The sequence below is a fragment of the Prenolepis imparis genome, unplaced genomic scaffold (genome assembly GCF_030444845.1).
Source record: "Prenolepis imparis isolate NDT839.2.m4 unplaced genomic scaffold, iyPreImpa1.0 SCAF_3, whole genome shotgun sequence".
NCBI lineage: Eukaryota > Metazoa > Arthropoda > Insecta > Hymenoptera > Formicidae > Prenolepis > Prenolepis imparis.
In genome coordinates, this window is record NW_028141161.1 from 6628863 (window position 1) to 6642256 (window position 13394).

At 31.9% G+C, this 13394-nt stretch overlaps 1 protein-coding gene across 1 annotated transcript in view; it reads left to right on the forward strand.

The window, feature by feature from the left end:
* Positions 1 to 12473, forward strand: part of LOC145933550 (uncharacterized) — a 25099-nt gene extending 12626 nt beyond the window's left edge. Inside the window, exon 3 of the mRNA XM_083033347.1 lies at positions 3970 to 12473. Coding sequence (XP_082889473.1) covers positions 3970 to 9033 — 5064 coding nt within the window. The 3' untranslated portion in view covers positions 9034 to 12473. The remainder of the gene's footprint in view (positions 1 to 3969) is intronic.
* Positions 12474 to 13394: the final 921 nt, after the last annotated feature.

Here is a 13394-nt window from a genome sequence, read left to right on the forward strand (position 1 = left end):
AAGCAGTGGTATCAACGCAGAGTACTCTTGTTTCTCTTTCTCTTTTTTCTATCCACCTATCCATTTCCTCTACCTTCTTGCTTACTACTCCCCCTTTTATGTCCCCCTTACTTTCATTCTCTACTTTATCTATTCTCAACAGTTCTTCCTTTTCTAACCTTCTTCCATTTTTCTTCCCTTTCCTTCATCTTCCCTTCTATAATATTCTCTATTTCTCTCCGCCATTCCCCCCACTGCACTTTCCATTCTCCCTTCATCATCTCCCTTGCTTCTTTAAATTCTTCTTTCATCTCTTTTTTCCACTCCTCTTTCATCTCTCTCCATCAGTTTCCCAGTTCACCTTGTCCCTCTCCTGTCTCTCTTATCAGTTCTTTTTGCTGTCTTTTCCCTTCCTTGTTTGCCCATCTATCTCCTTCCCAGATCCCTTCTTTTATCTTTTCTACTGCCTCTCTCTTTCTTTTCCACAATTCTTCAATGTCTCCCATGCTTCCTCTTCGATCTATTTTATTTATTTTACTGAACAGCTCCTTCCCTAGTTCCTTTCCTTTCTTCTTTTCTTTCTCCGACATATTTTCTACTTGCCTGCCCTCTCTCTACTATTTATTCGCGTTACCTCTCTTCTATCTATCTGTTCTTATTCTTTTCCCACCTACTCAGTTTCTCCTCTATCTACTCTGCCTACTTCGTGCTTCTAGTCTCCTCACTTTCTACACCTGTTCTACTCCCTCTGCACTTTATCCTGCCTGTCTTTTCTCTTCTCCCACCACGTGCCTCTCCTTTTCCCTGTCTTTCTAACCTCACTCTCCCCGAGCTGACTCTTCGTTACTTTATTTCCTCCCTTTTCTCCCTAATGCCCACCACCTTTACTTCCTTTCACTCCTCCCACACCGCTCTATCTCTCACGCCTTTCTCACTCTCTCACTCTCCTTTCTCCTCTCTCTATCACTCACTAAAAACTGCAACGGGCTTCTGCCGTACACACACTATCTCACCGGAAACGGAAGTCAAAATTTCAGTACTATATTTTGTTAATTTTTTTGCAACATCAAATTAATAATGCACTATTTGATAAAAAATGCTTAAAATACATTTTTGTTACATAAATTCGAATTATAAATATAATTATTCAATCGAAACTATTACCTGTATCAAAAATATTTTTGGGAAACCATTTTACCCCAGGAACTCGAAAAATCTCTGGAAAATGAATTTGATTCAAATCTATAATAAAAATTTAGCATTTTGGTCCGCTATATTGGATTCGCCATTTTAAATTGGAGTTATTACTGTAGATTTGTCATCAGCGACTTCAAACACCTATATATACCAACTTATATATGAATACAATAAAATTTAGCATTTTAATCCGCTACATTGAATACGTCATTTTGAAATTAAATAGCGATTTTTTTCATATAATTCTTACGTTGATTTTCAAAATGAGTCCAGAAAGAATCTATAGTGGAGTTTTTATCAGTGCCTTTATACAATTTTTAATCTTTTATCGCTTTACATTTGACTAGTACGAATAACTCAAAACTCATATTAAATTGGGTCAAGTTTTTTATTATTGATGTGTTGCTTAATTTAAATTTTATCTAATGAAAAGATAACATATTTACTTTAAAACGTTTGTGCGTCTATTAATTGAGTGAACACAAGCTGAACTTTAAGGGTCATTCCACAATAGGTTGCAAATGCCCTCGTTGCCAGTTGACAATTGCGGATTGACCAATCAGAGCAAAGCTACTTGTCAGCTGATTGATCAATTCGCAATTGTCAACTGGCAACGAGGGCATTTGCAACCTATTGTGGAATGACCCTTATACTCCGTCCAATGAGAGAACATTCACGGTCTGTACATAGGTACATAGGTAGGCAAAATGGAGGGAGCGAGACGCGCTACTCATTGTCAATAATGGATATACATAAATATGGTACGCCCCGGCCTAGGGCGGCCTATTATCTAATATTCCGGGATGATGCTCTAATGTTCCTGGTGCCACCCATTGCTGGCACTGACAGCTGCGCCGTAGTGGAAGAGGGTTTTCTAGGCGTTCTGTGGGAGACTTGCCCGAAACGGATGAGTTTTTATTCGATCCGTGGATGTTCTCTCACTGGACGGAGTATAGGGCAGTTATTTGAGTGAGGGGCGATAGCGGATATTTTTCCGAATGGGACACTTCGAGTTCGGAACAGCCCTTTAGCGTACTGAAAGTAGATACCAAAACAACGTAATATATAAAATTTCAGCCGCGGCAAATCATTTTTTCAACAGTTTTTACCTAAAAGTAAAATCTCAATTAAACTCAATTACAGCAAAGAAAATCTATTTTTTTTATAAAAAATTATTAAATAAAAATTAATAATAATATAAATTAAAATATTAATAATAATATAAATCTCTCTCTCTCTCAGTCAAATGATTAAAGAAGATAATATTTTATGCTCTTTTTTAAAGCAGAGAATATTTGTTAAGCGGTCGTGGAAAAATATTTATACAATTTTATGTTATTGAAAACATAAATAAAAATATTGTCTGCTTTAATACTTTATAATTATCAGTTTGTGTTTTTGGTTAAAGCAGAGAATACTTTATAATTATCAGTTTGTGTTTTTGGTTAAAGCAGAGAATACTTTGTAATTATCAATTTGTATTTTTGGTTAAAGCAGAGATACACACACACACACACACACACGGGGGGGTGCAAGGGGGCCTTCGGCCCCCCTCCCGTACCCTCCCCGTCGGTAGGCAGCGCGTGGATCTTCGCACGTGCGGTGTCCAATTTTTTTAAATAAAATTTTTAAAGAAAATTTTTTTAAATAAAAACATTTGAAAAAATAATTTGCCGCGACTGAAATTTTATATAATACGTTATTTTGGTATCTACTTTCAGTACGCAAAAGGGCTGCCCTCAACTCGAAGTGTCCCATTCGGAAGAACAGCCGCGATAGCCCCTATGATCTGATAGTCTAATTGACTAGTTAAACAGGATTAAGATCTTCTGATTGGTCAATCGTGCTGATTTTTCTGAGCAGCAAATTGATCGATTTGCGTAAATTTGTGCTAATTAGACCCTTCTGATTATTTACACCACTCAGGCTTTTATATATTATATTAAACTGCTAACATGTATAATGGCCGTATCAGACTACGGATTAGGATTGGAATTAGATTGAAATTTCACCAATCAGAGCAAAGTTCATTAAACTTGAGATTAGGTTTCTTTATTCTGATTGGTTATATTTCAATCCAATTTCAATCCTAATCTGTAGTCTGATACGGGCATTAGGTTCATGTGATGAAATATAATGCAAAGGCAGCCGTGTTTAATTGGACAGACTTCGATATACTATTTCTTTTAATAAAACGTGATAGTGAACGTACATGTTAAATTAAAAATAAAATAAAAATCAAGTATATATAGTGCACATTTAAAAACAAGAAATATGCCAATGACTTTTAGCATACTTGACTGCCCAACTTACATATTCTACCTAATTAGATGAATGTTCTTGCATCATATTCAGTATTGCTATTAATGATCTAGTATAATATATAGACCTCTGCTACATATATAAAAAGAAGGGATATTTCAAAATTCCTTTAGTAGGAATAGTTTGTAATGCTAGAGATTAGCTCTATTATTTAATAGCTAATTTTAAGACTACCGTTTTATTCTCGCTTTTGACAGTTAAGCTCAAAGCACAATAAAGAAAATATTAGGTATAGGAATAAATATCAAATATTAGGCCTATTGCATAATACAAATATACAGGCAATAGGAACAAGGGATAGAAAATTTTCATTGATAGAAGCAGGGAATAAATATTATTAAGTTTTTTATTGGTGGATATTTTCTATTTCTTGTTCGTATTGTCTGTACTTTTGTATTATGATGCAATAGGTTTTTAGTTAATATTTGTTTTTAAATTTAAAAAATTAAACTAGACTTACATATTTTTCAGCGTGATACGGAGATCCACAATGGGATGAAGATTAAAGATGAGCCTGTTGATACAACTACACTAAATACTGACATAACGGATACATTAGTTAAAAATCTCTCTAATCTTAAAAATGATACATCAAGTAAAAATTGTTTTAATACGGTCAATCATGACGAATCATCGTTATCCATAAACGACGTTTCGCTCAAAACCGTAAATAATAAAAAGAGCAAACATATATCTAATAGTCATTCTGCATATGTAGATGGTGCCGATAAAACTTTTAATTTAAAACGTAAAAGGACAACTGTTGAACGCGATGCTTTATCACAGTTAAAAAAGAAACGTTCTAATGATTTCCAAATTTCTAAAAACGAGAATATTAATGCGTTTACGAAAACGACCGAAAAATTTGAAGAAAAAAAGAAACAGCATAGCATCAGATCAGATTCTAGAATCACAATAAAACACACAAATCGATCGTCAAAAACAAAAAAACCTACTAAATGTAACATATGTTTTAGAAAATTCTCTTCTGTTCGAAATTGTGAAAGTCATAAACAATATTATTATATTGGAGATTATAAATGCAAAAATTGTAACAGGCGTTTTATTACAAGCAAGAAACTTAATTTGCACATTAGGAACTGTTACAGTGCGACATGTAACGTCAATTGCTCCTCAAATATATGTTGTAATTTTTGTAATCGTGTTTTTAGAAGTAAAAAAATAGCACTTCTACAATCGCACTTATTTCACGAACATAGTGAATTAATATATTCCAATAGCATAATTAAACGCAAAAAACTGAAGTCCAAGAATGTAAATACATTTTGTAAAAATGACACTTTGAAAACTGATACACATGAAGAGCCATCATGTACAAATAATCTCATGAAATCAGAGAAACGAAATATCTTTATAAATAAAAATAAATCTTGGAACGATGATGATGTGACGAAGACTGACGACGAAAACTTAAAAACTGAAGAATTATTCAATAACGGAATGTCATCTACGAAAAAATTACGGCAACCAACACTAACGGAATATCTTGAATTTTGTAAAAGAAAACGCGATATTAATGCCAGTCCAAATAAATTTAATATTGATTATAATATGAAAGATAGTTTTTCATCCGTTTTATCTGATGATGAAAAAGAGGCAAAAAATTTGAAACCAAAGTTTTCCAAAATATATAATAAACAAGTTGATTCTTCATCTGCAAAATCAAATGATCTAGAACAAATGGCACATTCTACTTTGGAGCAAGATAAAAATTGCGAAGAGTCTAAGAAGCCATTTGTAAAGTTACATGCGGATGTTGAAATGATGAAATCTTTCCTGGAAAAACTTCCAAATACGACCATCGAAGATAAAGTAATTAAAGATCGAAGAAATGACATTATTTCATATCACGAGATGCCATATAGTCTACGGTCTCTAAGAACTACAGCTTCCGCGGAAACAATTTTAAATTCAAGGAAGAGAAAGAGCAAAGATATATCTAAGAAATCTCAACTTAATACAGAACGTAATACTAGAACAAAACACGATGTGACCAATTCGGATAAAATAGATTCTAACTTTTGGAAAACCATTATGGTTCGTTTTAAATGTAAGAATTGTAAAATTATTTTAACAAGATGTGATGAGAAGATAAGAAATTGTCATCAAATTGCTGCAACTGAAACCACGTTTAAAGGAAACATCTCCCTTTCTCCTCAATGCAATTCGATGTCGTTTCAAGAAAGTGATATACGAAATAAAATGGTACTGAAGGAGTTAGAAGTGTCTTTGGAACGTTTAGCAACTGTTCCAGCTGTAGATATTATAAAAGAGAAGACAGTATCGGAAGTCGAAAAATGCAATGATGGCTCCTTCTTGTGCAAAGTTTGTAAAAAGAATTTCTCTTCAAAATCGGATAAGCACATGCACATTAAGTCGTCTCATATAGCATACATGTCAAGTATATGCGATGCACGATATAAGCTGAAACATAAATTACTTCAACATTACTTGAGTGAACATCTATCCAAACAAAATCAATGTTGCGTTTGTTATGTGTTATTATCTAACTATGTAGAGCTGAAACGACACTTAAGTATTCATTGTCTGAAGTATGTTCGGAGAGAAAATGATCAGTACCCAATAGATATTGAGATAAAATGCAGTTTGATGAAAAACAATTATAAGTGTTTTCGTTGTAACATGGCATTCCTAACTCAATCAAAGTTGATGATACATCAAAATTTTTGTATATTACAGGAAGAAATGACCGAAGATCAAAAAGATTTTATGAAAAAGAACACATTCCCGAAAATTATTTCTAAGATGCAGCGCAGCAATAATGCTGATGGACTTACGGTTGCACGTGATGAAAAGATTAATTTTAATGAATGTTCAAATAAGAACTCTGTAGAAATAACAAACAAACATCAGATATCGCTAATTAATGAAGAAGATTCAAAAATTGCTGAAGAAGAGTCAAAAATTAATGAAGATAAACAAAATTCTTCTGCTAATAATAACTTAGTTACGAAGAAAATTGAAACCATCAATGAATCACAAAACTCTGAAAAGCTTTTAGAAAATGATAATTCTACGATTAATAACCATAATATTGCAAATACGCAAGTGGATGCCATTAAATTAAAAATTAGCATTTATCCTTGTGATATATGTGGAAAACAATTTCATAGCCACAAAAACTTGCAGCAACACAAACGTACTTTTAAATATACTACTGATCTCTGTCCAATATGTGGCACTGCATTCAGTTCGAAACGTCTTCTACAGACACATATTACGGCGGCACATGTACTTGAAATCTCGAAAACTTACAATTTCCACTGCGTATTTTGTAATCAAGGTTTTATTAAAAAATATGAACTTCGACCTCATATATTACATCTGCATGGCCAAGAATTACTCGATAAACTTACGCGTGATTCTCAAGCGAGTCAAAAAAAATCAAGTACTCATACCGCGGTGTGTAATATATGTAATTTGGTATTTGAAACGTATGATCGTTATATGGATCACAAAATGTATTATTATAAAAATCATACATTCACCTGCTCGCTCTGTGCACAACATTTTCAAGGAATGTACATGTTGGATCATCACAACAAACTTACACATTATTCAGAAGATAAACGTAAATCCTACAATTATATTTGCGACATATGCAACGAGGGATTTAATCTTGAGTCGCATTTTCATTCACATAATATGCATGTCCATTCGAATGAAGAGAATTTGACTGAGATTGCAAAAGAATCTGAAGAAAAAAGCCGATTTAACGCATCCGAGGTTCAAGAACGGATTAGTTATTCTACAAATCAACGGAAGGAAATTGAACAATCGCCTAATGAAAACACTTGCCAGATTTGTCAACTAAAATGTATAGATACTGATGATATGGAAAAGCACACAGCATTTTACTCTAATGATGGCGATTTTAAATGCGACAGATGCAAGAGACAATGTAGAACGCTTAATCTGCTTTATGAACATAGAAAATTAACTCACATCTGTCGTGATATTTATAATGGACATGTTTGTCACGTTTGCGGCGAAGTTCTGGAAACAGTTATTTCATTGGAATGCCATAAGAAACACTTTCATTTAAACGACATTGTATGCAATAACGCAGATGACCGTAAGCATTGTAAACAGACATTATCTTCGAATTCAAATGAAGTAATAAAACATCAACTTAAATCTAACGATATATATAACACAGCCAAATACAGATATAACTGCTTGTTTTGCGATATGAAGTTCTTGTCTGCTAATGCTATCCAGGCACATATGATTCAGACCCATATTGATGATTTTTTTGTCAAAGACACTATCTTAAGGCCTCCACCTTCCACTATTAAAGGCGGTAATATTCGGAAACAATTTGTTCAGCAATTGGTTAAAGTTGATCAAGCATCAATATCAGCAGCAACAACTATAACACCAGCAGTAACAGCAACAACTACATCAGCAGCAGCAGCTATAACACTAACATCAGCAACAGCAACTATAACACCAGCATCAGTAGCAGCAACTATAACATTAACATCAGCAGTAGCAACTCCAACATTACCACCAGCAACAGTAGCAGCAGCAACATTTGAAGATAATTCAATGCAATTTTTTCAAGATAATATTTTAAATAATATTTTAGATAAAAATAAGATAAAAGATAAAACTAATATTGAACCACCAAATCAAATCAAAGCTACATTTCCAACAGATAATAAAATTGCGCAAAAAATACCTGTGATGTCATCTATTAATGGAATTCGGAACAATATTGCAATACCTGTTGCATCAAGTAGTCAATTTAATAACAATTCTACAACTTCAATTCTGTCCACTGAATCAACTAATAATCCCCCCAAAAATGATACAAATTATTTAAAATCTGAGTCGATTAAAACCAAATTAATTTCGCCAATGATTAAATCTGATAAATTTAAATTTGTTTCTGTAATCCAATCAAATGGATTACTCAAAACTGTAATTGTTCCACAAACTGTGAAAAGTAATGCAATTATAAATCAAAAGCCGGAACTAATGAGCAATTATGATTCTAATTACGTGTGTCCTTTATGTCCATTAGAGTATCCATCTTTGATTTTTTTTCACGCTCATCTGAGATATGCTCATGCGGATTTTATTCGAACTGATATGATTAATTTACAATTGAATCAATCAACCCAGAAAGTATCTCTGATAAAATGTTTATTATGTTCATGTGTGTTTACTGATGAAAACAAGTATAAAAGTCATTTGAAAAACTCGCATACGCATTATGCACATATTTCGAACTTTAAGAATGTGGAGAAAAAGGATGATAATAAAAATAGCACAACTGAAATTATTACTGTTGATGATGATGACAATGCCGAGAATAGTTTGAATCAACCTACAGTCGAAGCTACAGCCATGCTCGAGAAACAGAATGAAAAACAGAATGAAAAAGTTGGTAAATTGAGAGTGAAGCCTTTCGCGAAGATAATGGAAAACTTATCTAAAGAGTATGCGTTGAAACAACAGTCTAAGCAAGTCTCTCATTCTTCATAAGAATTCTAGAATTAATTTTGACAATGCAGTTAATGACATTAATTGCATTAAGTAGTTTTAAGTAATTGTAAGGTTTCTTGTATACAAATACACAGAATGTTGTTTCGGTTTTGATGATTCGTCACAGAAAGATAGTTGAATGAAGGAAATTAATTAATTCGTATTTTGATTTATAACATACATATATGATTCCTATTATAATTGATATTGGAACGTGATTGATTAGCTGCATAAATTTTACTTTATATAAGAATATACATAATATTATTATGTTATTCAATTAAACTGATATAAAACAAAATTATTATCTAAAATTATATACGAATGCGTACAAGTAGAATATATGAATAAGTAGGATATTATTGTACACATGTACGAAGTTCTTCGGACTAGATGTTTACATGTATATTTGTATTTATTTACACAGATAAACAGTTCTTATATAATCAGCAGTATAGTTAGGATTAGATTATGTAGTAGATTTATAGGATCTTACATTACATTGATTATCATAGAAATTTACAAATTACTTAAAATAGTATAATTATTTAATATGTTGTAAGCCAACAAATTTTCAATTATAATTAAATAAATTAAATAAATTCATAAAATTAAAACTATTAGAATTGTAATAATTTTATATTTTTCATAATACAGTAAAGTCTCCTTAAATTTGGCCTCGTTAGTTTAGCTATTTTTCTCTACGCACTTTTATAAACATTAATGTCGCATCTCTTCTATGTTATAATAAGCCCGCTTGGTGATGAAGCACAATATCTGTACAAAATTTAACAGCTTGGTATGCGCATCTGTGTTCGCGCAAGTACAAGGCAGTTGAGCAGTTTCGTGCTATACTGACAAAAGAGGGGGGGGGGGTATCTTTCAATTTTTCCCAAGCATTTTCTATTCTTCTTGTTACATAGGGCAAAAATTAACAAGATTTTACTGTATTTGTTACTGTAAGTGTTTATTAAGAAGAGTGAGAGAATAAAATTAATTTTTATCTTAACATTAGAATTTTGAAAAGTATTGTTTACAATGGAGCGCTTAAGATTTCTGTTTGAACTGTACGTATACAACAATGTAAATAAACTGACGAAAATCCTAACACAAGAAGGAGTTATATAGTATATTCTATGTAATATTTATTCATCTAGCATAACTCCTTTTTGATGTTGAAATTTCCATTTCCGTCAGTGTATATTACAATGTATTATTGTATTACAATTACATTTTTGATTTATTAATAATATTATTTTTATATCCTAAGAAAATTTTTTGAAAATCAATAAAAATTTAAAAAATGTTTTAAATGTTTATATATTTTGTTATGTCTTGTTTATATAAGTATACATTGTAATCTTAATTCAGTTTTTAACTTCTTTCTAAAATATGTATACAGGATGTCCCAGACTTATCGTATAACCTCTAATGGTAGATTCCTGGGATCATTTGGAGACGATTTTTCCTCAGCGAAAATATCAAGGGAGGTCATCATTTTTTGCATGTTCCCAATTTTTGTCATCATGTATCTTTGTAACTAAACCTTAAATTAAAATTCTATTAAAGTAAACTCTACCTGAAATTAACTGAAGAATATGATTTTGTTTATATTTTATTTTTACAAGGCTTAGTTTGCAAAAACCCTTTATTTTCAATCGCTTATAACTCGAAAATTATTGGTGCCTCGACATTTTTTCGCTGAGGAAAAATTATCTTTAAATGATCCCAGGAATCTGCCATTAACAGGTTATACGGTAGGTCTGGAACACCCTGTATATAAAGTTAATATTTGTAACCACTTACAATTAGATACAATTAGTTTATAAGAAATCTATTAAATCGTAGACGGGTTTTTCAGTTATCAAAATTTCTTTATTTTTTCGATGTATACATATAGACGTATTTTAAAATTTTCAAAAATTTTTCATTTTTTGTACTGATTCGTTTCCTAATGAAAAAATCTATGATTGCAAAAATAATTACAAAGATATTTTGTTCATGTAGAAAGATAGGTTTCATCATGCTTATATCATTAAGTAACAGAAATTTTTTTGAAAATTTTCTAAGATTTCTAATTAAGGTACTTAACATAAGCGTAATTAAGCAAGAAATCATCGATTTTTCGAAACCAATTATATATATATATTATATCCAGGAAGAGACGTGCAGTTTTCTGCGCGTAGACGAGTAAAGTGGGGAGAGTGTGGCGTGTTCAGTAATATATAAATACGGCACGCCTGACCTAGGTCTATTGTCTGATGTTTTGGGGTGATGTTCTGATGTTTTGGAGGTCTAATGCCATTCGTTGCAGGCACTGACAAGTTACATAAACAGTGGAGGGGGAGATCACGTACGGAAACCTGCGTGAAACGGACGAATTTTCGTTTGAAACATGCACGATCTCTCCCTGGATACAGTATAGTGATTAATTAAATTTGTCGCTGTTCTTTTTTTTTGCAAGAAAATTAATTTGCGGATGGAATTATAAGATGTTAATATTTTGTGTGTTTAATACATCGGTATTAATGTATAATTATTAATAGTCAATTCGAAGTGAGGTGCTATTAAGAAATTTTGTAAAAACAATGCAAGTTAAATATGTTTGAAATATATATTTTTAATTGCGTAATACTATATGTGTATATACAGGGTGTCCCATAATTCGCGAACCACCCGTCAGTTGCAGGTAGAGTAGGTTAAACTGAGTAAAAAAGTCCTCTACCATTTTGCGATTTTCTCAATAATTAATGAGAAATAAATTAAAGAAAATCAGCCAATTCGAGCGATGATAAGCGTGCAGCGAGAAAAGACAGTCCACTCGGGGGTCCAGAGTTAGCGCTACTCGTATGTAGTTACTGTCTTTTGTAAAGCGCTCCTCCCCGCTTCATCGCGCGCCTAGCAACCGTGTAACATTATACTGTTTCTTTTCGCCGCATGCTTAGTAACGATATGAAACTGGGCTGTCTTTTCTCGCTGTGTCGTCACGCGAATTGGCTGATCTTCTTTAATTTATTTCTCATTAATTATTGCGAAAATCGCAAAATGGTAGAGGACTTTTCTATTCAGTTCAACATGCTCTACCTGCAACTGACGGGTGGTTCGCGAATTATGGGACACCCTGTATAATAGGAAGAATGCAGAATATATATACATATATATATATATATATATATGAGAAAATGTATATTTTATATTCAACATACAAAATCGTATAAAATTTACTTAATTAATCATTGTTATCCTTAATTGTGATCATTAATTGTGATTATTTATTATAATTAAATATGAGAAAGAGAGAGAATTCATAAATAGATATATTAGATATATAATCAATGTAATTTGTCTAAGAACAAGACAATTTTCCAGAAAGTAAAATTTTTCCTTGGCTTACAAAAAATATATACATTGCGTACCTTTTATATGTATATATTATTCTTATGTAGTAGCTTTTATATATTATAAATAAATTTGATTAAAAATTTTTGTTTCACATAGACAATGACAGTTCAACCTTTCCTATTTCAGAAATTCCTTTTCCTCATTTCTCAATGAACAATGTTTACAGAGGAAATTTGCAAGCAATGCTTTTTTTCAGCGTAGAGTTGCTATTTTACCGAGACTTCTTGCAGACGGTAAGTAAAGAGAATGTACACATTATATTTTATAAATAAGGGAAAGTTGGGTAAAACCGGGTAGACGGGTCAAACTCTATTTCTTTGTAATAAATATTGTCATCTGTGACCAATTCGTGTTATTAGTTATAAATTGATGCCATTATTAATCTGAGATGAACCGTGCCCATGTACACACGATATTTTTTTTTTTGGGAGAAGTTTAAAGTTTTCGAACCAAAAAAGATCGATATATACATATATATACCGGGGCAACAATCAAGTCATCGTGGACTTTATTTATACAAAGCATCTATTTTGCTAAGTGCAGCATTGAATTCTGTACGCTGTACGTATTAGAAAGTATAGATCGCATTAGTTTTTATCGTTCCTATTACGTCAGAATATTAATACAGCCGCCGTGTTTATTATTTTCTTCGTGTTGGGGCAAAGCGGAGTATCTACGTATGGGGTAAAATCAAGCACAAAAAATATGAGATTAAAAAATTAGATAATAGTAAAAGCAAAAAAACAGTTTATGTTTAGAAGAAAAAAAAAATGTAGCCTGCATCTTTTACAATAATTTATATTCAATATCAATTGAAAGCTAGATACAATGCATTATATGCCAAGAGTAGGCCCACAAGTCCAGCAATGTAGAGTAAGAGATTTGTTTTTATTTGTGAGTTTTATTCATAGAATACATTTTTGTATTGTATTATAAGTTAAATAAATCAAGATTTCGTA